The 26,605-nt window shown below is 39.4% G+C and overlaps 1 protein-coding gene across 2 annotated transcripts in view; it reads left to right on the forward strand.

The window, feature by feature from the left end:
* Positions 1–10,473: 10,473 nt before the first annotated feature.
* The window catches only part of LOC121284249 (rho GTPase-activating protein 20-like), a 114,966-nt gene continuing 98,834 nt past the window's right edge, over positions 10,474–26,605 (forward strand). The window contains exons 1-2 of one of the 2 annotated variants that reach the window (XM_041199572.1): positions 10,474–10,749; positions 25,494–25,576. In XM_041199572.1, coding sequence (XP_041055506.1) covers positions 10,654–10,749; positions 25,494–25,576 — 179 coding nt within the window. In that variant the 5' untranslated portion in view covers positions 10,474–10,653. The remainder of the gene's footprint in view (positions 10,750–25,493; positions 25,577–26,605) is intronic. The other variant, XM_041199573.1, reaches the window with a different exon arrangement.

Consider the following 26,605-nt stretch of genomic DNA (forward strand, 5'->3'; position numbering starts at 1 on the left):
ACTTTCCTACTTTTCAATTCTCTCCCTCTAGAAATAAAACCTAGTGTATGATTTGCTTTTTTATAGCCTTGTTAATCCGTGAAGCAACTTTTAGTGATTGGTGTATTTGCACTCTGAGATTGTTTTGTTCCTCTACCCACCTAAACTTGCACCATCAAAGTAATAAGTGACCTTGGTACCCTCATTGCTTCTTCCCAGGGGTATTCCACATAGAGGAGTACTGATTCATCAACTGAAGGAGGCAGTTGATGGCAATTAGCATGATTTCTTGCCCATATTTGAACTGATGCCATGAGACTTCAAGGATTCTGAAGTTTACACTGAGGATTCTCAGAGCTACTTCTTCCTGACTGTATATCACTGTGCTGCCACCTCTGGTGGGTCTGTCCTGATGATGGGACAGGATATACCCGTGATAGTTATGGAGGAGTCTGGATCATTGGCAGTAAGTTATAATTCAGTGTGTATGTCTACGTCAGGCTGTTGCTTGACTAGTCTGTGCGTTAGTATTCCCAATTTTGGCACAAGCCTCTGGATGTTACTGAGGTCATTGTCGACTGGGTAGGGTTTGCCATTGTCATTTCTGGTGCCTAGATCAATGCTGATTGTTCGTTCAGTTTTATACTTATTTTGATACAACTGTGCGGTTTGCTGGACCATTTCAGAGGATAGTTTTGAGTCAGCCACACTGCTGTGGGCCTGGAGTCACATGCAGGTCAGACCAGGTAAGCAGGGCGGGATTCCTCTCCTGAAGGGCATTGATGAACCAGATGGGTTTTCAAGAATCCAATATCTCCACTTTGAAGGCACACTGTTGCTGATTTGCTGATTTTCTGGCCAATTTTAGTTTCCAGTCTACCTGAGTTAAATCCCTTCTTAAATCCCTGAAATTGTTTCTCTTCCAGTGGGATATTTTCACCTTTGATTTTTCTTTGACCCATTCCATATCTACTTTAAATCTAATTATGTTATAAAGGCTATTATCCAGACGTTCTCCCACTGCAACACATTCCACTTGCCCTATTTCATTACCCAGAACTAGATTCAGCACTGCTTCTTTCCTCATTGGACTAGAAACATATTAAATAAGTTCTCCTAAACATATTTTAGAAATTCTTCATCTTCCTTGTGCTTTTGTTTGTTTCTCCCAGCCTATATTAGGGTAATTGACATTCCCTACTGTTATTGCTCCTATTGTTTTGCCCTTCTCTGAGTTTTGCCTACAGATTTGCTTCTCTACTTTCTTCTCACTATTTGAGAGTCTGCAGTAAACAGCCATCAACATAACAGCTCCAATGCTGTTCCAATGATACTCTAACCAAATAGATACAGTCTTTGAATCCTCTAGTATATGGTTCCTCTCTAGAATTGTAACATTAATCCTTTGATCAATACTGTCCCCAACCCCACCTACATGCTAATTCAATGCGGTAGAATCAAGACAAAAGGAGAGGCTGAGGTTTCAGGGGATTCAGGTGAGGGATCTTTGCCTGAACTATTAAAATTAATCTTTTCCCTGCCCCTCTGTACTTGATCTGCAGTATATTTGGAGATTTTCTGTTTTAATTTGCTTACATACAACTTTGTTGCATCAGAAATGTTTCCTAAATGGCAAAACTACCCAGGGAATGTAACACACTGCTCCCTAAAATACCATATGTCAGATACTAAGATAAAAGCAAAAAACTGCAGATGCTGGAAATCCAAAACAAAAACAAAAATACATGGAAAAACTCAGCAGGTCTGACAGCATCTGCGGTGAGGAACACAGTTAACGTTTTGAGTCCGTATGACACTTCAACAGAACTAAGGAGAAATAGAAAAGAGGTGAAATATGTCAGATACTACTGACTGTAGTATACCAGAAGTGGCGATATGTAATAGTTCTTTCCCGTCAGTAACAATTTCATATCAATTTGATATTAGTTGATAACATTGATATATATGTGCCTGATAAGGAAAAGGGGATGTCAGTTATTAAGGTTTTAAACAAAACCATTAAACATTTTTTAAAATACTGTACAGAATAGTCCACTATCCATAGTTTTGGTTCAAGGTTACAAACAAATGTGCAGAAAGAGAGAGATGGCATGCCCAAAAGAGAGAGTGTCTGGTAATTACAGAAGACTTTAATGCAAAGTTGAGCAATTACACAACATAGGGCTTGTGGCAAGCATGGACACGATGCAACCAACAAAAGGGGGTTACATCATGGTCAGAAGAAGAGACAGAAGAGAAGGGCTAGATTCTGGAGCCTTGTCTAGTGCTGATTGCCATTCTGATCATTAACTGATATGGACAAAGATTAAAGGAAAACATTAGTGTCATAAACGAAAGACAAGACTTAAGAGAAAACTGGAATTCATCATGAGAAACCCAATGGAATTTGAAAGAAAAATAAAAGGACAAAGAAAGGAGATGGCCAATATTACCAACAGCACCATTGACTGCATTAGATAAACTATGCCTGAAACAAATGAATTCAAAACAGCCATGGATGATAATCAAATGTTTAGACCAAATAAAGGAAAGGTGTGATGCAAAGACCAGTGGGGTATAAAGTTCATAATACCTAAAATTTATTGCTGGTGTGAAGAAAACCTGTCTAAAAGCCAAAAACAACTGGCTGAGTGAAAGAGCTGAAGAAGCAGAGGGGCTTTCAAGAAAAGTAACTAGGCAAGTTCATAGCTGGAAAGTAATTTAGAAACCCAGGAACAACTGCCAAGGATGAAAATGGAGACTTGTTACATGATAAGTAGAAGATCAGGCTGAGATGGGAAAATTATGGCAGGAATGCATTCGAACAAGAACATGGAAAGATAAACAAGGAAGTTTGGAAGTTAAATGAAGAAGAACTAGAACCTGAGGTGTTGAAAGATGAAATAAGAAAAGCTATAAAGGACATCAAGAGTGGAAAGGCAGAAGGACAAGATCAGATACCAGTGGAAACACTAAAAGCAAGAGGTGAAATAGTAGTAGATGCAATGAGAGAGGTTATTGATGAGATACGGAGAAAAGGTGAATGGCCTTACAGGTGGAGACTTTTCAAAACATTGTACTCTAAGTCTCATCAGTCTTGTGCCAGGACTGCCAAAGTACTCCTTGACGTCATCAGAGTCTCAACCTCTGTGCGAACAGAGAAGTGGCAGAGGAGCAGGTTGTGTTCATTCCTGACACTGTGCTTGTACTCGGCAATCTCATGAAGAAATGCGAAAATAAGCAGGAAGCCCAGCTTTGGCTCATTGACCATGCCAAAGTTTTCAACACTGTCCAGCATGTTGCTCTATGGAAGGCAATTACAGACTTTGTTGCACCCAAACATCTTGTGTGGCTAAATTAAGAGATGTACAGAAATGCTTCTGGAGTTGTCAGAGTTAGTGATGGGCATACAAATCAATTCCAAGTTAAGAAGGGTTCAGAAAGAAGTGTCTTCTACAACCCATGCTGTTTAATGCTATGGGAGATAAGATAATGAGGATGGTGTAGGAAGAGCTACCAGAGAGATGATGGCTGCATCATCAGAGGCTGTAACAATTGGAATCCCAGATATGCCGATCATGCCACATTCATTCCCAGAACAAAGGAAGAGCTACAGACTATGGCAGGCCTAGTGAAAAGATACATTGGGCAGAATTTTTCACTCGATGTGCGGGCACGTGCAAGTGCACGATATTTCGGTCAGCAGATGTGCGCTAAACTCAGAAGTGCACCTGCTGACCATTAAGAGGGCTATTAAGCTCATTAGCAGGGCAATTAACTGGGATTTTTCACTGCTGGTCCAACGTTATGGTTGGCGGGTGGATGAATCGGCCAGGCGGCCTTTGCATTTTTCAGGAAAGCTCATCCAACGGCAGGATGAGGTTTCCGTCATTAAATAATAACAAAAAATGTTTGGACGATATTTTCATGGTGCATATGTTCAGGTGACTGTTTCTGATGTGAGGGCATTTTTTCTGGATTTTAAAATCTTTATTTTTTTGTATTTAAATTCTTCAACTCCCTGAGGCAACTCTCTGCCTTCAGGGAGCTTTCATTCCATGCTCCCTCGCCCTTGCGCTGATGTCAGCGCTTGCTCACCTTCCGCCCCCAACACCGGCAGCGCTGAACATATCAGCGTGCGCTTCACGCTGGCTGGCCAATTAACAGCGGCCAATCGCGGACGGTGTTCTATTTCCCAACCCCTCCCGGGCCTGCCAATCATGTCCGCCCGCCGAGCTGAAAATTCAGGCCATTGAGTTTATAGGACTGAACAGAAATAAGACAAAGACCAATGTTATGGCTCTAAACGACAATGGAAAAGTCAAGATTGGAAGCACTGAGATAGAGGCAGAGGAAAATGTCAAGTATTTGGGCTCAATGATAGACACCAAAGTGACAACCAAGAATGAAACCCAGATTAGATTAGCTATGGCAAGAGGCGTGACCAGTGACTTAAGTGACTTTTAGAAGTTCAAAAGTACAGCATGAAGTTGTAAAAATGTCTAGTACAGTCACTAATGTGGAGTGTTGCACCTTATGGATGCGAAAGTTGGACTCTGAAAAAAGAGGACAAGAGGAGGATAAAAGCTTTTGCAATGTGGGTATGAGAAACAAAGATCAGAATCAGCTGGATGGACAGAGAGGCAAATGAGTGGGTTAGATCAAGAGTTGAAGATGAGGAATTAAAAGGGTTGCTAAGTACAGTTAGAGAGAGAAAGATAGCCAATTATAGCTATTGGAAACAAAGATCTAACAGCCATGTCCTGACAACAATTGAAGGACAAATTGAGGGTAAAAACAAAAGAGGAAGAAGAAAAATTAGATTGGTGGATAATATTGAGACCTGGGCTGAGGGAGGCTTGAAGAAAGCCAGAGAAAAAACAAGACAATGCCAACACCCGACTAAGTGTATGTTGAAAACAAATTAATTTTTTTTATTCATTCGTGGGATGTGGGCATCACTGGCTAGACCATCAGTCATTGCCCATCCCGAATTGCCTTGAGAAGGTGGTGGTGAGCTGCCTTCTTGAACCACTACAGTCCATGGCCAATGTGTCTGCTGCCCTTTTCCCTCTAGATGGTCATGCTGTGAGTTTGGAAGGTGCTGAATAAGGAGGGGTGGTGAATGATTAAGTAAATGCAATTGCAAGTGTGGGTTTCCTATCAAACCACCCTAGCTTGTAAAAGGGCAAATGAGGCTATAAAATATAAAAGCGTACTTTGTAGAATGGTTGTTGTATCATGCTTCTGAGTATGGCATGGTCTTTCATGCTTTTACGGTTTACAATCGGCATGAAGTGCAGTCTTCTCCTACACCACTTCAGTCAATAAACTGTAGTCCAGTCAAGGAAGAGGTCAACACCATGATATAAACCTAAAACTGTAAATCAGAGTGGTTGTTATACTGAATTTCCTCAAAGGGCTAGGCACTGTTTCTCCCAATCAGTGACAGATTAGTTTTGTGCTGACAGTTTGCATAATAAGAGTATCTTTTTCTAACCCAATATATCTAATCTGTCTCTTACTAAGTCCGAATGCCCTCCATGAACAGAAACCTAACTCAAATTAGCCTTGGTGCACAATACTGAAGTGTTTTTGTGAATAACAATGGTATATATTATAATTTATGTATAAATAAATGTAAATAGAGTTTTCCTAAAAATAAATTAAATCAAGAACCATTATTGAGAATTGGTAAAAAGTATAATTTAAGATATTTTGTGACAACTCGAACTTTTTTATGTCATAAAACATTGTGAAGTGAAGCATCTCATGAGGGTAAAAAATTAAGTGGACATGCAGCAGAAGTGCAAGAGGAGTTAGGGAATTGATAAAAGGCAAAGTCAAAAAAATGGGTTTTGAGAAAGATTTTGAAGGAAGAGAGTAAGGTTAAGGTGAAGGGTTTTAGGAAGTATATTGTACTGTGCGGAGGGTGGACCAGAGAGATGGAGGGCTGCCAACAGGTCAGTTTGGGGTAGCTGAGAGTTGAGGTATTAAGAAGGTTGAGGGGTAAGGAGGAGTGAAGTGACAGAGGTACTTGTAAATGAAAACAATGTGTTTGACTATAAGACAATGGGACCTTGGAACAAAAGTAGGCCATTTGGCCCATTGAGTCTGCTCCGCCATTCAATGAGATCAACTCCACTTCCCTGCCTTTCCCCCATAACGTTTGATTCCCTTACTGATTAAAAACCTGCTTATATCAGCCTTGAATATATTTAATAACCCAGCTTCTATGGCCCTCTGCGATAAAGAATTCCACAAATTCACTACCCTCTGAGAGAAGAAATTACTCCTCGTCTCTGTCTTAAAAGGCCAACCCCTTATTTTGAGATTATGCCCTCTGGTCCTAGGCTCTCCCACAAGGGGAAACAACCTCTCAGCATCTACCCTGTCAAGCCCCATAAGAATCTTATATGTTTCAATAAGGTCGTCTCTCATTCTTCTAAACTCCAATGAGTACAGGCCCAACCTACTCAATCCCTCCTCATCAGAAAATCCCTTCATACCTGGGATCAACCTAGTGAATCTTCTCTGGGCTGCCTCCAATATCTTTCCTTAGATAAGGGGACCAAAACTGTTCACAGTATTCTAGTTGTGGTCTAACTAGTGGCTTGTATAGTTTTAGCAAGACTTCCCTATTTTTATACTCTATTCCCTTTGAAATAAAGGCCAACATTTCATTTGCCTCCCCTAATCTGCTGAACTTGTATGCTAGCTTTTTGTGATTCATGCATGAGGACCCCCAAATCCCTCTGTGTTGCAGCTTTCTGCAGTCTTTCTCCATTTAAATAATATTCTGCCCCTCTATTCTTCTTGCCAAAGTACATAACCTCACATTTTTCCACATTATATTCCATCTGCCAAGTTTATGCTTTCTCACTTAACCTGCCTATATACCTCTGTAGACTCTTTGTGTCAACCTCACCACTTGCCTTCCCACCTATTTTTAAGTCATCTGCAAATTTGGCGATAGTATATTCACTTCTCCCATCCAAGTCATTAATTGTGTAAATAATTGTGGCCCTAGCACTGAATCCTGTGGCACTCCAGTAGTTATAGGTTGCCATCCTGAAAATGCCCCCCTTATCCCAACTCTCTGTCTTCTATTAATTAGCCAATCCTCTATCCATGCTAATATACTACCCCCAACACCATGGGCTCTTACCTTATTAAATAGCCTTATGTGCGATACCTTATTGAACGCCTTTTGGAAATCCAAATATATTATATCTACTGATTCCCCTTTATCCTGCTTGTTACTTCCTCAAAAATTTCTAATAAATTTGTCAGGCATGATTTCCCCTTCATGATGTTGACTCTGCTTGATTATATTATGCATTTCTAAATGCTCAGCTATTACATAATTTATAATAGACTCTAACATTTTCCCAATGATGGATGTTAAGCTAACAGGCCTATAGTTACCTGTTTTTTGACTCCCTCCCTTTTTGAATAAGGGTGTTACATTGGCAGTTTTCCAATCCTCTGGGAATTTTCCAGAATCTAAGAGTTTTTGGAAGATTACTATCAGGGCATCCACTATCTCTGTAGCTACTTTCTTTAATGCCCTAGGATACAACCCATCAGGTCCAGGGGACTTATCAGCCTTTAACCCCATTAGTTTCCCTAGTACTTTTTCTCTGATAACTGATAGTTATTGTATTTATTTTCTACCCCCCCCCCCCCACCCCCACCAACCTTTGCCCTTTGATTATTTAGTATTTTTGGAATGCTGTTAGTGTCTTCTACCATGAAGACTGATGCAAAGTGTTTATTCAACTCCTCTGCCATTTCCAGGTTCCACTCCAGCCAATTCTGACCTCATTCCTTTGTAATCACCCTTATTTAAGTTTAGCACAGTTGTTTTTGATCCATGTTTCTCACTCTGAAACTGAATGCTACATTCTACCATGTTATGGTCACTGTTTCCTAGGGGATCTTTTACTCAGATCATTTATTAAACCTGCCTCTTTACAAATTATTGGATCCAAAATAGCCTGATTCCTGGTTGGATCAATAACATTTTGTTCTAGGAAACTGTCCCAAATACACTCTATGAATTCTTGCTCATGGCTACCTCCGTCAATTTGATTTTCCCAATCTACATGAAGATTAAAGTCATCCATGATTAATGTACTGCCTTTTTTATATGCCCTCATTATCTCCTGATTTATCCTCTGTCCTACAGTATAGCTAAGTTAGAGGGCCTATAGACTACGCCCACCATGTCTTCTTTCCCTTGTTAGTTCTTACCTCCACCCATATGGATTCTACATCTTCCGATCCAAGATCATTTCTTGCTATCGTACTTATTCCATCTTGTACTAACAAAGATACCCCACCACCCTTTCCTTCCTGCCTGTCCTTTCAAAAAGTCACATACCACTAAATATTTAGTTTCCAGCTTTGATCTCCTTGTAACCATGTCTCCGTAATGGCTATAAGATCATACCCATTAACCTCTATTAATGCCATAAATTCATTAATTTTGTTCTGAGTACCACATGCATTTAAGTAAAGAGCCATTAATTTTGCCTTTTTACCATTTTTTCCCCCTTTGACTCTATTTGCTGCTTTTTTTAATGTTTGTACACTCTGTCCTTTCCTGTCACACTCTGGGTATCATTACCTAAATAGCTGCCCTACAATGCTGCCATATCCCTTTGCTTTGTTAGCCTACATATCCCCTCTCCAGAACCATTTCCCCTCTCTGGGAATGTGAGGGGATTTTGATGGGACAGGAATGATTGGAGAATGGAATTTAACAGGGATAAGATGCAAGGGGAACTGTGTTGGAAACATGGCAAATGGTGGTATTCAGCAGATTGGAGAAAACATTATTAGGTGAGTTATGTTTGGAGGCAATGAAGCAATGATGATGAGATCAAGGTGAAGAAACCCAACATTGTGGAGATGGAAATAGGTGGTCTTTGTTGGTTGACTGGAAAATGGGGTTTAAAACTTATCTCAGGGTTAAAACAGAACATTGAGGTTGCACACAATTGGGCTCACTGTGAGTGGTTGCTAGGGAGAGGGTTGGAGATTAAGGGTAAGGCACAGGATTCTGGTAGGGCTTGACGACATTCAGTTAAAGGAAGTTGTTACTTTATCCACGACCAAGGTAAGTAGGAGTTAAAGATGGTGCAGGGATAGGAAATCTGGGTTTTACTGCCTAGGTGCTTGAGAAAATGAAAGCTGGCCCCATGCCTATGAATGATGTTAGCAAGGAATAGCATGTAGATGAGGGAAAGAATGACAACTGAGGATACAACAAGGCTGATTATGAAGGGTGAAAGCACAATGTATTGCAACAGATGTGCTGATTTCATTGAAGCAATTAGGTGTGCAGCCAGGGCAGGGCAGTGCCATGGAAGCAGCTCACAGAGGAGAGACAGTGCATAAAGACAGAATGGTCAACCATGTTGAATACCATTAAAAACCAATTGAGTCGGGATTATTTACATGCTTTGTCACAGTCACAAAGGATATATTGGTGATTTTGACCAGGGGGTAGGATGGGAATAGGATTGAATGGATTTCAAGTGGGAGAAATGGAATAGGTGGACATGAAACTGGTTGGTACTGAAACACTTAAATGCTTTAGAGAGGGAGAGAAAGGGCTGGTGAATCTTTAGGATTCTCCACCCCAGAGGGATGTAGAGGCTCAGTCATTGAGTATATTCAAGACAGAGATTGAGAGATTTCTAGATAGTTTAGGGGAAATGGGGTTAATGCAGGGAAAAGGCTGAGATAGAAGATCAGCCACGATCTTGTTGAATGGCAGAGCAGGCTCCAGGGGCTGAATGGCCTACTCCTCCTATTTCCTATGCCCTATGTCCCTATGAAGTTTGGAGGTTGGACTGTATATGGTAAGGATGCAAAGATGAACGGTGGATTTTTTGAGGAGGGTTTGACATGACAGCAATCTTGAAGAGTGGGGTCAGAGCCAAACAGATTCTTTCTTGTCTGTGAGACACGAGGACATATGATAACATTTATGAACACCCTTTCCAATTTCTGCAATGATTTAGCTCCCAGAATTTCATTTCAACCCATTGGAATCTAATTATTAGCAACTTCATCTCTCAACATTGGAATCCAGAAAGAGAACAGGCAGTATTCTGTGTAATAATACTATGTGCGGTATTTAATCAAACAGAAGTTTATTCTGTCGGTCAGTAAGACATAATACGAAAATAAAGAGTAGTAGTGAGTTTGGTGCAACGATAGTCGCGTTACTTGTGTAACCAAACCATGTGTGAGCTGGGTTGGTGAGGAATGAGTTGTGATTGACAGGACCTGTAGACAGCGCCTATCCAGATGACTAATAAGCAGAGATTTCCATCTGATATTTGCGCGCAGCAGTGTAGGTAACCCGTGGGGCTTTAAGACCCAGAGCCCGGATACTTGGAGACGAGAGGTGTATCCATGGTAAAGCAATGACGCTGACTTTAACAAAGCTTATTTAATAACACGATCATCAGATAGCCAGGCAATTCGGAACTTCTGCTGAAACTGTTAGCTTGCTTTCTGTGCGAGAGGCTCAGTCTCGTCCGAATGAAGCTACCGTTAGCTACAGCACCAAGAATCTCAGCTCCCAGTTTGGCGAATATCTGTCTTGTCTCTATAATGAATTCAGAGGGCGATTAAGGAATTACACGTCTTCAAACTATGTCGCCTCAACAGGATAACATTGGTCAGAGTCGTTCTTCTTCTCTGACGGGGGAATCTCGAATATCGGGCTGCGGAAGGACAGGAGAAAAGAAGGTAGCCGCGAATTTAAACAGCTCTGTACAAAATGTGATCGGTCTGCTTTCGGGAAACCCGGTTCTCCACAGGATATGAGCCACCTTACCGTGTTCTTTAGACAAGTACATGCTTGTTGTTCTGGGCAACTGTCATTTGTCAGATTGTTCTGATGTAGTTTAGTCAATCGAATATTGTCCAAAACAGAGTGAGTTGTTTCTAGCCTTTCTGTTTTGGTTTGTAGTGGAGTTCACGAAATAAATATGGCTCACCTGATTGAAACTGGGATTAGGGTAAAGTCACAGCAGAATAAGCGTCTTCAAGCTCTCATACTATAACAAAATTGCTGTTTTGCCAGTCCATGGAGTAAACAGCATTTCTGCAAACGTCAATTAAATTTTTGACGTGAAAACAAATACTTAGACATATCAGAGAAGTTTAAAATTCTATGAGGGCTATAAACATAATGAATCAAAACTGATGGCTGGTAAAGCAGACAATTTAAATATTATGCGAGCAAAATGCAACATTTTTGACTAATTTTCTGGCTCCTGTTCGAATAGCAAATGGTCATCCAGTTGAATAGAAAAGAAAACAACCCAGCAGTTTGACTGCACAGGCATGGCTGAGAAGGGCATCTGTAACCGGCTATTCTGTGGCTTGATCGGGACTGTTCTGATCCAAAACGCTTTTGCAAACAGGTGATAATTGGATTGTTCCAGCGCGAATCGAGCCCAAGCGGGTCATTTGGCCTCAGGTAGGGTGGGCCAGGTCATTCAGTTCGAAGAGCAGTACTCCGTGGGTCTGTTTGATTGTCAGCAGTAATTGTGTGGGGGAAAAACACTGTTTTTGGATGGCTGGTCACCTAAGGTAGTTATGGGAGATGCAATTTTTAATAAGAACGTTTGTTCTGATTCATCGTCAGAAGATTTTGAATGTAATATCTGAGACTGCCAAAGAGAGGGTAAGTCAGAGACTCCATGGTAACAAACTGCATGTAAAACTAATCGAAGACAAGGTTTTGAGGTTCGTGTCTACATTGGGTGCTGGAGTAGGAGAAATAGCAATGTAGTTTTTTAATCTATCTCCCGAGGAGGTATAATTAGTTATATAATTACAATAACTAATCGTTCCTTTCCCTTTGATAAGCAGCAGTACCCGAACTATCCGGCCGGCCAAAATACGGCGATAAAGGTTTTGTTTGACCCCTGAATTAATTGCGGTTACCTAGATGTTGAGCAGGTAAAATTCTGAACACAAAGTTGTACATGGAATTGGTCTGTGATGCCGAACTTTAGAAAAATGTGAAGACCCAAATATGTAGTTGTCTGTTTATATTTCCGATAAAATGCTGTGTGTCTGTAAATGTGTGCTTGTCTGCATTGCCTCCTGCAGAGGGGCTAATTGCATAATAAATGTGCAGTTTTATTCTAAACATTGAGAATGTAGCCGCAAAATAATTTCATGTTTCACCTTTTTAATAGGTATTACTTGATGTAGTAAAACACGCAGTCATGTGAGCAATCACCATGATGAAAATAGCTAACTGACAGTTAACACTTCTAATCAGTCTTTCTGTCTCATTGGAGGTTGATTGTAAACGTAAATCTGGCAAAGAGTGAACAGTGTGAGCAATGCATTGTTGGGATGTTTAACATTGCTTAACCTCCCTTTGGACTAGTTTGTCAATATTTGCTCCATAAACAGTTTCTGAAATGATTATATTGAAAAAATATCTTTTTAAACATGGGAATGACATTTTTAAAGGTTTTACATTCTTCGTATAGGCACAAATGTGCCCCTTTCTGAAATTACTATAAAATTACAACATGGAAACGTTCGACCCAAGCATTTGGTTTTGGTGTCTATCCACAATATGAACAATAGTCCTAATCCCACTTATGGGCTCTGTTCAAACATTAACTCTGGTAGTGCAGTCTATAACCTAGCAATCCTCTGTAAAATAATGCTTCTCCTATTATCTGTCCTAAATCTATTCTTATCTCCTGTCTTTTGATTCTAAGTTACTCAATCGCTGGAAAGAACCCATTTCTCTTTAGTGTGCCTCATCCTTTTATACTTTGAAACAACCCTTTCAAATCACCCTTTTTTAATTTCCTCTCTACACTTTTTTACAAGTCCTTTTCCATATTTATGTTTCCTCATTGCAGACACTATACTAGTAAAATTATGTTGATTTGGTATTATAACCTCAACATGCCATAAATTGAGGAGCTCAAAACTACACAGTGCACTCCAAATTTGGTCTTACTAAGGTTTGTCATGATCCTTGGCCAGACCTCAGGTCATGGGGAGTGATCCAGTTAGGGACAAATAACATTTTGTTTAAAGTAGATAAAGTTTGAGTTTCAAGATGCTTACTGAGTGAATAAAGCCACAAGATTCCATAGGTTTTCAACCAACAAAAATAAACTTTACAAGTTCAGAAAGATAGAACAGTTTACAAGAACTATCTTATACTTCAACATTCAGGGTAAGTATGAGGTATGTGTGAATTAACATTAACTGCGGTCAGACGCGTCATGTTACAGAGAGAATTTCAGATGCAACTGAAAACAGATTCTGTGGATTTCTCAACAACCCACCCAAATGTTAGTCTCACTGAGTCAACCAATCTCACTGAAACATCATCTTTCTCATGAGGGTTTCAATCTTCACCTTTGAAGTCATGTCCTTGGAACTCGCTCCCACTTGGACAGCTTGAATGAAAGCCCACCTCGAAGGGTTTCAATCTCACCTTCCAAAATTCCATTCCCCTGGATTTCTGAGTACATTCAAACAGTAGCTCACAAGCACAATTTCAGTTCTTCAGCCACGCTAAGTAGAACACCACTGCTCCAAAGAGGTACTTCTGCCCCAGCGGCCCACAGTACAGAGTCACCAACCTTCAGCTGCCTTCTTGGATCTTCAGGGCTTCTGCTGTTTGATTACTGGGGCTTCCCCTGAGCCCTCTTCTCAGCTCCTCAGAGCTAACAGCAGCACTTGGGCTACATGGAGCTTCTTCCCCCTACACCTGATTCTCCTGAAATTGGCTGACTGCCAACTGCTGTTCACTGGCTCTTGAACTGAGCTGGTGACATATTAAAACACTCCCAGAGGGTGGGACCCTTGTTACACGGCAGGAACCAAAGTAACAAGCATTGGAGCATCCTGTATCTTTTTTTAAATTTTCCAGTCTCCACAAACTGCTGATTTAGCACCCTGGGACACAAAGTTCAATGGATCTCATGGCCGATTTGTTAAAGATTTGCGATTATATCTTGCCTTTTATAATTCTATATGATTTGCCATAAACCCATCACAGGGTATTCCATATTTTTAGGCATTATCCACCTGAGGGGCTGTTTTTATTGTCTTGTGAACTTAAATCTTAAATCCCTCTGTTCATCCACTACACCCTGCTTTTCCCCATTCAAAGTATAATTATTACTTTCGATTTTTTTAAACTAAAATTCAACCTCTCATATTTACTGATATTGAATTCCATCTGTATCTCCTTGTTCATTTCACCATCATATCAATAACTCCTTACAGTTTCCTTTGAATCTTAGAATTATTTGTGCCTCTACTTGAGTATCATCTGAAAATCTAACTTGGAATCCAGATCATTGCATACTGTGAACGGAAGCAGTCCCAGAACAGAAAACTGTGAGGCACAGTTACCCACTGCCATCCATTGAGAAACTGCCCTTAATCCTATTCTCTGCTTCCTCCCTTCAAGTTAGTCTTTAATCCAATTTTCTACCCTCCCATTAATTTTATATCCCTTAATCTTCTGTGATACCATAGATCAGAGCAGAACAAATTCTCCTGGGAGGTGACTGAAGTGACCTGCTGGCTGGTTGACTGCTCAACATTCTTTTCTTCTTGGAACACTTTTTCTGTCAAGCTTTAAATGAAAATTGCTGCAATTTTTATTATTGATCTATCTTTCCCCACCCTCATTGTTGCTAGGAGCACACACACACTTGTGGTTATTACAATGGACAAGTAACTAAATGCACTAATATTGTTCCTATCATGAGATGACTCTGGGACATTGCTCTCTTTCACTTTCTTTTGCTCTTTGTTCAACAGTATCCCTGAGTAAGTAATGGCAGATGACCGATCAGCATCTCAGTAAAATGCTAGATCAGCCCATTCCATGATTTTGATGTGCATGTTAATGTATCAAGGGATAAGGAGTGAAGGGGGTGAAGTGTAAATAGGGATAAAGTATAGATCAGCCATGATGTAATTGAAGTGATGAGTAACCTTGAAGGACAGAAGGCTTACTCCTTTGGTTCTTTATAGTGGGAAACAAGTTGTATCCATGTGAAGCCAGTGCAGGGTTGTACAACAGATGGAACCATGTGTCAAATCATTGGAACCATGTGTCAAATCATTGCAACCAAAACAAAGTCCCAGGCTCCAAGTAACTTGTACTTATTGGGCAGACCCTCTTCCTGTAGTTGCTTTGTAGTAATTAGATTTTTCTCATTTCATTAAAACATGAGGGTGAGGAGGGTGGAAGAGAAACAAGTTTCAAATAAAATGTTTTGCGCTAGATAACAGTATCTCTTTTGTAGGGTTGGTCACAATATAGAAGGAAATAATGCAACAAAAGTGGAGTACTTTATAATTAGGAGAATTTGAGGAAAGTTCAGGTCTTTTTAAAAATAGAAAACTGGTTATGTTCAACACATCAAGAAAAGCTGAAAAGAATTGCCTCAAAAATAAGATACTTTCAATACTATGAGATTTTCTGTGATCAGTAAACAGCAAGAAGAGATCGGGACCAGGTGAAGCAAAACTGCTGAAAGTCTACATTGCAATTAATGGTAGCCAACATCAAATTTTAAGAATATATTCTTTTTCAAATGTGTTTTGCTGTGTAGAAGGTACAATTGGATTTGGGAAGTAATTAGAGCAAGAGTGTTCTGTGTTGGGTTGCTTAGAGTCTGGAGTTTCTCTTCAGTGCTTTAGGAATGTAAACACTGTTGAATCAGGAAGAAGGAATCACTAGTTCTAACCATGTCCCAACTAACATCCACTTAAATATACTTTAATTATGAAATTAGGTCTATGGACTTAACTTTATCCTGTATAATTATATTTAAAATAATAAAATGCTTTACCATGAAAATACTATAACATGATCGCCCATTACTTTTGCCAGCATTCATTTCTGCTCCTCACCTGGAAAATAAAACCCATTACACTTGGTGAACATTTAAAAAAAAAAGCGCTCAAGAATGTAAGCCTCTAAATTCATGGTTTTACTATTCATTAATCCATTCACTAATATGACTGGCAGAGAGTTTCCCCAAATCCCAGGGATGGGATCACTTGCATAACTGACATGGGCTACTAGCATCTGCAAGGGCACATCAGCAGTATCTGCCTTGATTCACTCTTATAAGGTGCAGAAGCCCACAACGTCCTGCCTGAGGTCCCATCTAGTGCCAAAGAAATGATTAATATTTTTCAGCCTTCAGCTCCAAAAATGAACCATTCACCTCAGAAGAGGTATTCCGTCATCTCCAAGATTGATTATTTTAGTTTCGAAGAGGTAAATGGTTTGGTGTGAGTTCCATTGAGACCTGTCAAAGACAATCAATGGCCAGTGAACTCTCCCCAACATGCTCTTTTAATGTGATGAAGAACTGCCCAGTACACTCCAACTAGACTTTGAAAAGTCAACAAATGAGGAAGAATCCTGGTATAACTGATGTCCACTTCAGATTCCAGACCCTCCCTAATCAAGATGAGGCTTAATATTCTCTCCAAGCTAGGAACTTTGGGACTGTGGTTCCCAAGAACAGTCATAGTGATTATTAATGCAATTTCTCATATCTGCCCGTAAATTATGATTAATTTTGATATAGGTGGTATGGATTTTTTTTCTGGTTACTTCACAATGACAAAAGGACCTGAACTAGGTGCATACAACTAATTGGAAAATAACTAAATTACAGAATGTAACCAGGCACTGCAATTCACATAGGTCATTCAGCTTGTTCCAACATTCACCTAGATCATGGCTAGCTGTACCTCAACTTCATTTACCCACCTTTGCTTCATTTCCCTTGAGCCCTTACCCAGCAAAAATCCATCAATTTCTGTCCTAAAAATTTCAATTGACCTGATATCTATAGCCTTTTGGGTAAACATTCTAGATTTCTACCTTGTGTGGAAAAAGTGCCTCCTGATTTCACTCCTAAATGGCCATTCTCTAATCTTGAGATAATACTCTGATGTTCTGGATTCTCCCACTAGAGGAATTAGTTCCTCTGCATCAAATCAAAAACCCTTCTTCATTTTCAATGGCTCAATTAGATCAAAAACTTAGTGCCTTTTAATAGGCACATTTGAGAGGGCATCTCAATGTGATTTAGAACTGATAAATACTTTTTGAAGTGTGGTCATTTTGTTGTCACATTTCATACATTACAACAATTTCATGCAAAGCAAGCTCCCCAAACAGAAATATGATAATTGCTAGATCGTCTGTTTTAGAGATGTTTGGCCTGATTGCAAGGGTGAGGCAGCCGAGTATAAAAGTAGGGAAGTCTTGTTACACCTGTACAAGACATCGTTGAGACCACACCTAGAGAATTATGTGCAGTTTTGGTTTCCTCATTTAAGGAATATTATGCTGGTATTGGAAGCAGTTCAGAGAATGTTCACTAGGCTGATTCTTGGGATGAAGGGTTTGTCTTATGAGGAAAGCTTAAGTAGTTTGGGCTATAATCATTGGAGTGAAAAAGAATGAGAAGTGATCTTATTGAAATATGTAAGATTTTAAGGGATTGGCGAGGTAGATGCTGAGAGGATGTTTCCCCTCGTGGGGGAATCTAGAACTAGGGGGCACAGTTTAAAAATAAGATGTCACCCATTTAAGACAGAGATAAGGAGAAATTTCTCCTCTCAGAGGGTCATTAGTCTTTGGAATTCTTTATCACAGACAGCAGTGGAGGCAAAGTCGTTGAATATATTCAAGACTGAGTTAGATAGATTTTTGATCAACAAGGGATCAAGTTAAAGGTCATGTGCGGCAGGCAAGAAAGTGAAGTTAAGGCCACAAGTAGATCAGCCATGATCTTATTGAATGGTGGAGCAGGCCCAAGGGCCACATGGCCTACTCCTGCTCCTATTTCTTATGTTCTTAAGTAAATATTGGCCAGGATGTCAGGTATAAGTCCCCTGCTCTTCTTCAAAATGGTGCCATGGGATCTTTTACGTTCACCTGAAAAGGCAGGCAGAACCTCAGTTTAATCTTTCATGTACAAGACAGCATCTTTGACAATGCAGCACTCCTCAAAATTACAATCCTCAAGGTTCTAAACTGAAGGAAACAGGAATAAAGTTTATGCAACTGTGTCTCATAATTTAAACCTTTTAAACCCTGGCATCGTTCTGGTAAATCTGCACTGTACTCCTAAAGCTGATGCATTTTTTTCTGAGGCTCGGTGTCCAAACTGAATGAAGAACTCCAGATGTGATCTGACCAAGGCTCTGTACAACTGAAGCATCACTTCCTCACTTTTGAATTCCAACTCCTTTGAGATAAAGTTCAGCATTCCATGAGTCTTTTTGATTACTTTTTGAACCTGACACACAAAGGAGTCAGTGATCCACACTACCCGAAGCAGCAGCACAGTGTAGTAAAACCTAAACATGTGAATCAAAGTGCATTTTAAAAAATTATCACTTCCAAATAGTGGCAATTCCACCAGTGTAGTAACCTGTTTATAACACATTCACAAGAGGAAACGTCAATCATTACCTAAAAAAAAATCAATTACCATCAGATTTGAAGAAAACAAAACATTATATCAGCTAACAGCTTCTGAAAATTTAATTGAGTATTATTCAAAGCTTTAACAGTTGTATTTATAGCAGCCTATTTGTGATATGCAATTTGTTCAGGGACAGACACGAAAACAAAATAATCAGAAACTGATGCTGCTCGTGTCAATTCAACTTAACATTTTTCTGTTCCATGTTTTTGTGCAACCAAAATAGGAGAAAAAAGTTCAGAACACAAAAAGTAGAAGCAGCAGTAGGCCATTCAGCTCCTCAAGCCTGCTCTGCCATTCTCTAAGAATATGATTGTTCTGATCGTGTCCTTAACCCAACTTTCTTGCCTGCCCCCACATAACACTTGACTGACTGACTTAACCTTTGTCCCACGCGGGACCAGAGGAACTATGGGCAACAAGACCCCACCACTGGCCTCAGTCCATCTTCATTTCTTTTGCTTCAGCCTGGGTGGTGTCCCGTTCTTGAATGTCCTCCTTAAATATATTTACCAGGTCTTCTTTGGCTGGCCCTGTCTTCTTTTTCCATCTGGTGGTGTCCATTTTACTGCTACTCTCGTGGAACATGCATCCGCGAGGTGAAATACGTGTTGTGCCGGTCTTAGTCGTCTCTCCGTCATGCAGGCTCTTCTGACCAATTCTCTGTGGCACTTCTTCATTGGTGATATTGTCTCTCCATTTGATGCCCAGGATCTTAGTAAGTCATTCAATTTATGTGACACCTTTGCTGTTCTCTTTCATGTCTCGCTGGCAGACATTGCAGTTGATACTACTATGGACGTGTAGAGTTGCAGCTTCATGGTCACATTGATGGTGTTGGATGCCTAGACCATGTGAAGCTGCTGGAAGACTGATGCTGCTTTGCTAATTCTTGTGTAGATGTCAATCTCTACATTGCCCTCTCTGGTGATGTTGCATCCTAGATAAGGGAAGTAGTCGATTTCCACGCAGGATCTCAGTGTCTACCTCTCAGCATCTACCCTGTTAAGTCCCCTCAATCTCCAATTAATATAGGCCCAACATACACACTCTTTCCTCATAAGACATCCCCTTCATACCTAAATGCAAATACATCTCCCCTTTAAATAAGGAGACCAAAACTGTAAGCAGTACCCTAGGTGTGGTTTCACCAATGGCTGGTACAGTTCTAGCCAGACTTCCCTGTTTTTATACTCCATTCCCCCCTGCACTGCAATGTTCCATTTGCCTTCCTAATTACTAACTCTGCCTGCATTCTAACATGTTATGATTCATGTTCGAGGGCATCCAGATCCCTCTGTACCACAGCACTCTGTAATCTTTGTCAACTTGAATAATGTTTTGCTTTTCAATCTTCCTATCAAAGTGGATACTTCACAGTATACATCATCTACCAAATTTTGTCCACTCACTTAACCTTTATAAATCCCTATGCATGCTCTTTGTGCCCTCCTCACAGCTTGCTTTCCCACTGATCTTTGTAATGCCAGCAAATTTGACTAAAATATACAACAAAAACAGAAAATGCTGGAAAAACTCAGCAGGTCTGACAGCATCTGTAGAGAGAGATCAGAGTTGACGTTTTGAGTCCGTATGACTCTTCAGAGCTCTGAAGAAGGGTCATTCAGAATTGAAAAGTTAGCTTTGTTTCTCTCTCCACACAAGCTGTCAGAACCGTTGAATTTTTCTAACATTTTCTGTTTTGGTTTCAGATTTCCAGCATCCTCGGTATCTTGCTTTTATCTTATTGACTACAATACACTCTGTCCCTTCACTCATGTCATTGATGTAGATTGTAAATAGTTGAGGCCCCAGCACTGATCCCATGGCTCCACTAGTTACAATTTACCAACCTGAACATAATCCGTTTGTCCCCATTCCCTTTTCTGTTAGTTAACCAATCCTCAATTCATGCTTATGTTACTCCGACACCATGAGCTATTATCTAATCTTTCATGTGGCACCTTTTTGAATGCCTTTTGGAATTCCAAATACACCACATTGACTGGTTCCTCTTTATCCACCCTGCTTGTTACATCTTCAAAGAACTCTAATAAAATTGTCAAACTTGATTTCCTTTTCATAAAACCATCTTGACTCCGCTTGATTGTATAATGATTTTCTAAATGTCCTGCTCCTAAATAATGGATTATAGCATTTTCACAGTTGCAGATGTTAAGCTAACTGGCCTATAGTTTTCTGCTTTCTTGTCTCTCCTTTCTTGAATATAGGTGTTACGTTTGCAGGTTTTCAATTCAGTAGGACCTTTCCAGAATCTAGGAATTTTTGGAAGGTTACAACCAATGCATCCTCCATCTCTGCAGCCATTTATCTTAAGACCTTAGGATGCACAACCTCCGGTCCATGGGACTTGGGCCTTTAGCCTCATTAGTTTTCCCATACTTTTTTTGCTAACAGCTCTGAGTTTGATCTTTCAACTGACAGGATTGGTTCATCTTGACAACCTCAATCACAGTGAGAAAGATGAGCTTATTATTCTTCTGAAGTACTGACAAGGATGAAAAACTGATTTTCAGTTTAAAAAAACCGATAAAGTATGCATGTGTAGCATGTATCCATATTGTATAGTATTTTATACAAGATAGCCAACAACATTGGAGCCAAACTGGTTAAGACCATAGTGCCTGATACTATGTTCTCTGTCTTTACTGTAGAAATGTGTTAGTATAATTGTCCTGCTACAAGCATCCCCTCGTAGGTTGTTTATTGTTTTCTAACAGGAATCTATCTTCAGAAACATGTTATAAAAGTGTAGATTTCAATAGTAAGGGAAAAGTTGAGGGGATTTACAAGGAACCAGAGTTGGGGAACACGGAATACTGGGGGCATTGAGCTGGAAGAGGTTGCATAGACAGGGAGGGGCAAAGCCATTAAGGAATGTACATACAAGAATGAGAATTTTAAATTAAGAGACATTGGGAGACGACTGCTGATGTAAGTCCACAATAACAGGAGTGGTAGATGAGTGGGACTTATGACTTGATTATCCCAATTCTCTCCTGGCTGATCTCCCGTCTTCCACTCTATAAAATTCAGTTTGTTGAAAACTCTGCTGCCCGTATCCTAATCTTTATGTATGGAATTCATCCCTGTTCCTAATCCTTATGCTGTTCCATGACTGGCAGGAGCCAGATACTAAGGGCAGAAGTCAGCATGTGTGCATTCAGCATACAAACTGAATACTTTATTCAATCAACTCTTGCTAGAGAATAAAGTAACTTCAAAATAACAAACCGTATATCTGCAGATATAAAAATACTAGCTGATATCTGAGTATAGAATGCTCAACTCTGAAATGCTTGTAAAACTTACATTTACAAATTGAACACTTTATCCAGTAAAATACAAAGCAATATCTCAAGGATAAAATGGTATTTTAACTGACCCAATAGGTGAAGCATAAGATTATTTCTGTGATCCTTTTAGGGTTTCTGATGGCAAACAATAAAATAAAATGACTACTCATCCATCAGTAAAATGATTTGAGGCATTTACCCATTGTATGTTGCTACTAAATTTTCAGTCTCCTGCAGTTTTATCTGACTTGTTACTTGCTATTTTATCGATCAATTATTACTGAAGGCTTGCACTTATGTAGTAAAGAATTTTATAGCCAATGAATTACTTTTGAAATGTAGCCATTGTTATAATCACTGTTCTTGTCATCTGCAGACTTCATTATTCCAATTGTCTCCTGGCTGATCTCTCTGGTCTTGAGGTCCTGAAATTACCCCTGTTTCTCGACCTCTCTCTCTTTGTTCGGCTTTCCTATTATCTCCTCCTGTGGCTTGGGGGTCTATCTTTCTCTGACTGTAAGGCAAAGGGATGTTTCCCCATGTTAAAAGTGTTATATAAATGTACGTAGTTGTTGTTGATTAATTCCTTGTTAAGGCATGGTTTTGTGGCAGGTCAGTTTACACTTGCTTCACAAATAACAATTATTTTAGTTTGGACCTCAACATATGTGTCTGTGGGCTATTCAACTGCCAGGGGCATTGTAGACAAATCCAACCTTTTCCTCAATTGACACCTGCACATGGATACTTCCGAATGAAATAATTGAGTCGCTATCATCAGTAGGAACTCTGGTCAGATTTTCCTCACTTAATTCAGAGGCAGAGAGGCCAAGTGGAGCACCCCTAACTAGACAACATTTTTTACACTTCAGGAATAATTAATTGACCATGAAGTACTTTGACATGACCCTGAGGTTGTGAAAGATGTGAAAAAAATGCAGATTCTTCTTACTTTAAAATAACTCTGGCTGAAATTAAGTCAGTACAGATCAGGGATTGAACCAGAGATCCTACCAGTCAAGAAGAAGCCCCTACACCTTAATTAATGATAACTATTGCCAGGTCAAGTATGTATGAGAGCAACTAGCATCAACAAAAATCAGACATAACATAAAATATCGGACTAAAAAATGATGAGGGTACTGTATATGCGCTGGCTGAACATGGTGATCTGAGCACACTGATTATACCAGAAGTAACAATCAGCGATGTCCTTACAGTGGAAGTGGGGGCTACTACATTGGTACAGATGATTGAAGCATATACAAGAATATTTGTAGTGACGGTGCTGGCTCCTTGTTAGACTCATTTTGCAAAATTTTATTGCAAGAAGACTAGACCACATTACATAAGCCTCAAAGTTGCACAAAGGCTGGCCATAACCTACATAAATATTGAACCATATCAGCAAATTTGGTAAGAACACCAATATATTTGTTGTATAAAATTTTTTGCTTCATGTTGTTTTTGAATAAAAATCTCAGCATGGGTTCTTATAATTATGGGTGTAAAGCAGTAACCTCTACAATTCAGCAATGCCTATTGCTGCTCTGATTCTCAATGGCCCCATAAGATGTGACATTACACTGGTAATTTTTCATTGTTAAAAAGGTGTTTTAATTATAGATGAACATTTGCTGTTTGGTATTTGTCCAATAATTGACTGATTTAGATAATTATTCGTTGTAATTCCAATATTTCTGCATGTTAAATAGTGTGAAATTATGTTTTAAAAAGACTGTGGAAAATCAGTTTCTTTTTAATTGTATATCCACCACTCTATTCAAACAATCATTAGTAAATTGAACTTTGTAGTAGCTGTCATGTTTAATAAGTCTTTGATAATTAAATTCATTAAGCATCCTTCCACGTGAAGCTGGAGTTGTGATGAAATGCTGTAACATGGACTCTAAGCTTAGGCAGGGAGTATCCCTGCCATCTGTCAATGTAAGCTGTTTAAATTACTTGTAAGCTGCCCCACAACCCATTTTAGTCAGCAGCCTCATAATAAGCTTCATTCTAATATTTCAACTGAGGCAAGTGACAGCAGCAACATGATAAAAACCTAACTCGAATCAGCTACCATATTAAGGGGAATGTTTATACATTCATGCTTCATTCAATTTCTTTTAAGGCAATTCATTTTCATTATATTCTATTTCACCCCTCCTACCTTGTTCTTGAAGCATTTATCCGGTGGGGGTGGTGGGGGGGGGGCGGCGTTATTCATACTGTAGATTTCTTTCATTTTAAAGCTATTTTTCTCCTCTGCTGGTCCTCTTTGAGCTATTCAACATTCCAATCTGAAAGACTAGATAAGTAATCTCTGTCCAGATCTTTGCCAATGCTGATCAATAGCCAGCTGATAGAAGTGTGCCAGATAACTCGAGTGTAAATGCACCATGAACTTCCTATTCACCACTAAGGCAGCTCCCTGATGTCTCTCTTAAGAATAGGAATTTAACATGAAAGTAGTTGTGAGATGTGGTTATTCAGAAGCTACCATCCTGTGATCTAAAAGATTGCTCTATTAATGAGCCATGCAAGCAAGGTGCCTTGTCATTATTTCCCTCTGTGTTTGACACAGCTCTGAGCCAGATAGCCAGATGACCTTGGCTACGGAATAGTTTACCTTTCAGGGCAGGTGATTCGTGTTATCGGGTTATTTAGCTGGAAATTTGTGCTGTTTTTGAACTAGAGGGACAGGCAGTCTGTCGCATGAAGCTTTTAGTCAGGCAGACTACCGTGCAGCAGATATAATTAGCTAGGATGACAGATGTTTCATGTAGCAGTCTCCTTCCTCAGAATTCTTGTCACACCATACTTAATCAACAGAAGCTTACTATAGGATAAACAAATATTATCACTTTCTCCCTTTTAAAATGTATAAATCTTACAATTTAGAAAGTGGGCATTTGGCCCATCATGCTTGCGCCAGCAATTTGATAGAGCTATTCAACTGGTCCCATTACCACCTTTACATTTCAAAATAAGCCTGGCCAACTAATGACCAAACTGTAATTGTGTTATACTGACTATAAACACATAGAGGGATGTCTTGTATTCAAATCTGATTAGGCAGCCACTTTAAATTGTAACCTTGACATATTTCATAATTCATTATAAAGGAAAGTATTATTTTGTTTTAGTAAATAGCACAGAACTTGTTGAAATATTTTGATACTTGGCTTTTTCTTCATGCCATTTTATACTGGTTGAAAGACCAGCTCTTGTGTAATGTAATTAACTACAGTGGCCATGCCTTCAGACTACCTCATGAAGCTATCAAAATCTATTTTCAATGGTTAAGAGATTTTGAAGACAGCATTTTTAAAATTTACGTTTCCTTTTTTTTAACACCTATCCTGCATAATGTTTGGAATGTTATTTTTTGTGAATGGGCCATTGAACAACTCGCATCATTCAAGCACTTTTATGAAAACTAGCAAAACTCCCTGATCTGACTCTGACACCGTGAAATACCAGTGTTATAATTAAGTCCATGAAACTTCAAGGCCTGGTATTGTTAGAATTGTTGATGTTGATTAGTTATGAACTTTGGTGGGTTTCCTAGTAAGAAATGTGGCTGAGGACAAATAGATGCAGTTAACTTGCATGAATCAATGTTATCTTTCCCTTTATGCAGATAATGAAGAGTCTGGCCCAGAGACGACAGTCGGCACCCTCTTTGGTGATAAGCAAAGCACTTAAGTCTAGAACACTATCCAGGTAAATCAAATCAGCCCTCTATTTTGTTGTTTGTTATTTGTCTCCTATAGTTGTGCATCATTCCTTGATTGAGGAGGTGAGTTGAATTCTTGTTCCCAGGCAGATTGATTAATCCATAATGGGTTGTTAGGCAGTGTGGAAATGCATTACGTTATTCACTTCAAGTTTCCAAAAGGGAATTGAATAAATAACCGAAGGAGAAAATTTTGCAGGGAATTGGGGACTAACTAGATTATTGCTTGAAAAAACTGGTACAGACCCAATGGGCAGAATGGCCTCCTTCCGTATTGTACTGTTTTATGATTACTCAGCTTTTCCCTTCTTCCTTCCTTTGAGGAAAATGGGAGTTTTCTACGTGGGGAATCTCATGCCAGAACTTTTAAGTATAACACTGCATCAATATAACAAAACATTTAGCTGCTGGACTGTTAACATAAGTCTGCATTAAAATGATAGGTTATACTACATAAGTACATATTTTCATTTTGAGATATGATGTGTGCTGACATGGAGGCGAAGCCACTGGTAAAGCCACAAGCACATATACAGGATGAAATTAAACCTAGTGAGGATCATGGGTACAACAGGAGTCTCCTGTTAGCCATGAAAAATAAGTAGGAAAAAAACCCTACATATTTTGACATGCAAACATCGAAAGTTGTCATTTCCAGAACATGTGGAACAACAAAGTATCTTGTGGTTATGTCCTGCCTGTAGAGTCACCCTTTTTAATGCTGTGTTGAGATCTTCAATGGAAAGGAACCATAGCCCATTACAAGTTTCCTACAGGTCTATAAATCTTTGTATATAAAGTCTGTTTGGAAGTGACATGGTAGAAAGCACTATGCATTTTCATAATCTAGTACTAAAATACTTGTGGATAAACATGAAAAGTGTAATAACTCAAGAGTAGCTTCTTACTTCAAGGGGTATATTACTAATAAAACCAATAAAAACTAACATAAATGTGTGTAATTGTATGGGAAGCAAATGTAAAGGAAAAGTTTTTTCCTTTAGAAATGACAGAAG

The sequence above is a fragment of the Carcharodon carcharias genome, chromosome 11 (genome assembly GCF_017639515.1).
Source record: "Carcharodon carcharias isolate sCarCar2 chromosome 11, sCarCar2.pri, whole genome shotgun sequence".
Taxonomy (NCBI): Eukaryota; Metazoa; Chordata; class Chondrichthyes; order Lamniformes; family Lamnidae; genus Carcharodon; species Carcharodon carcharias.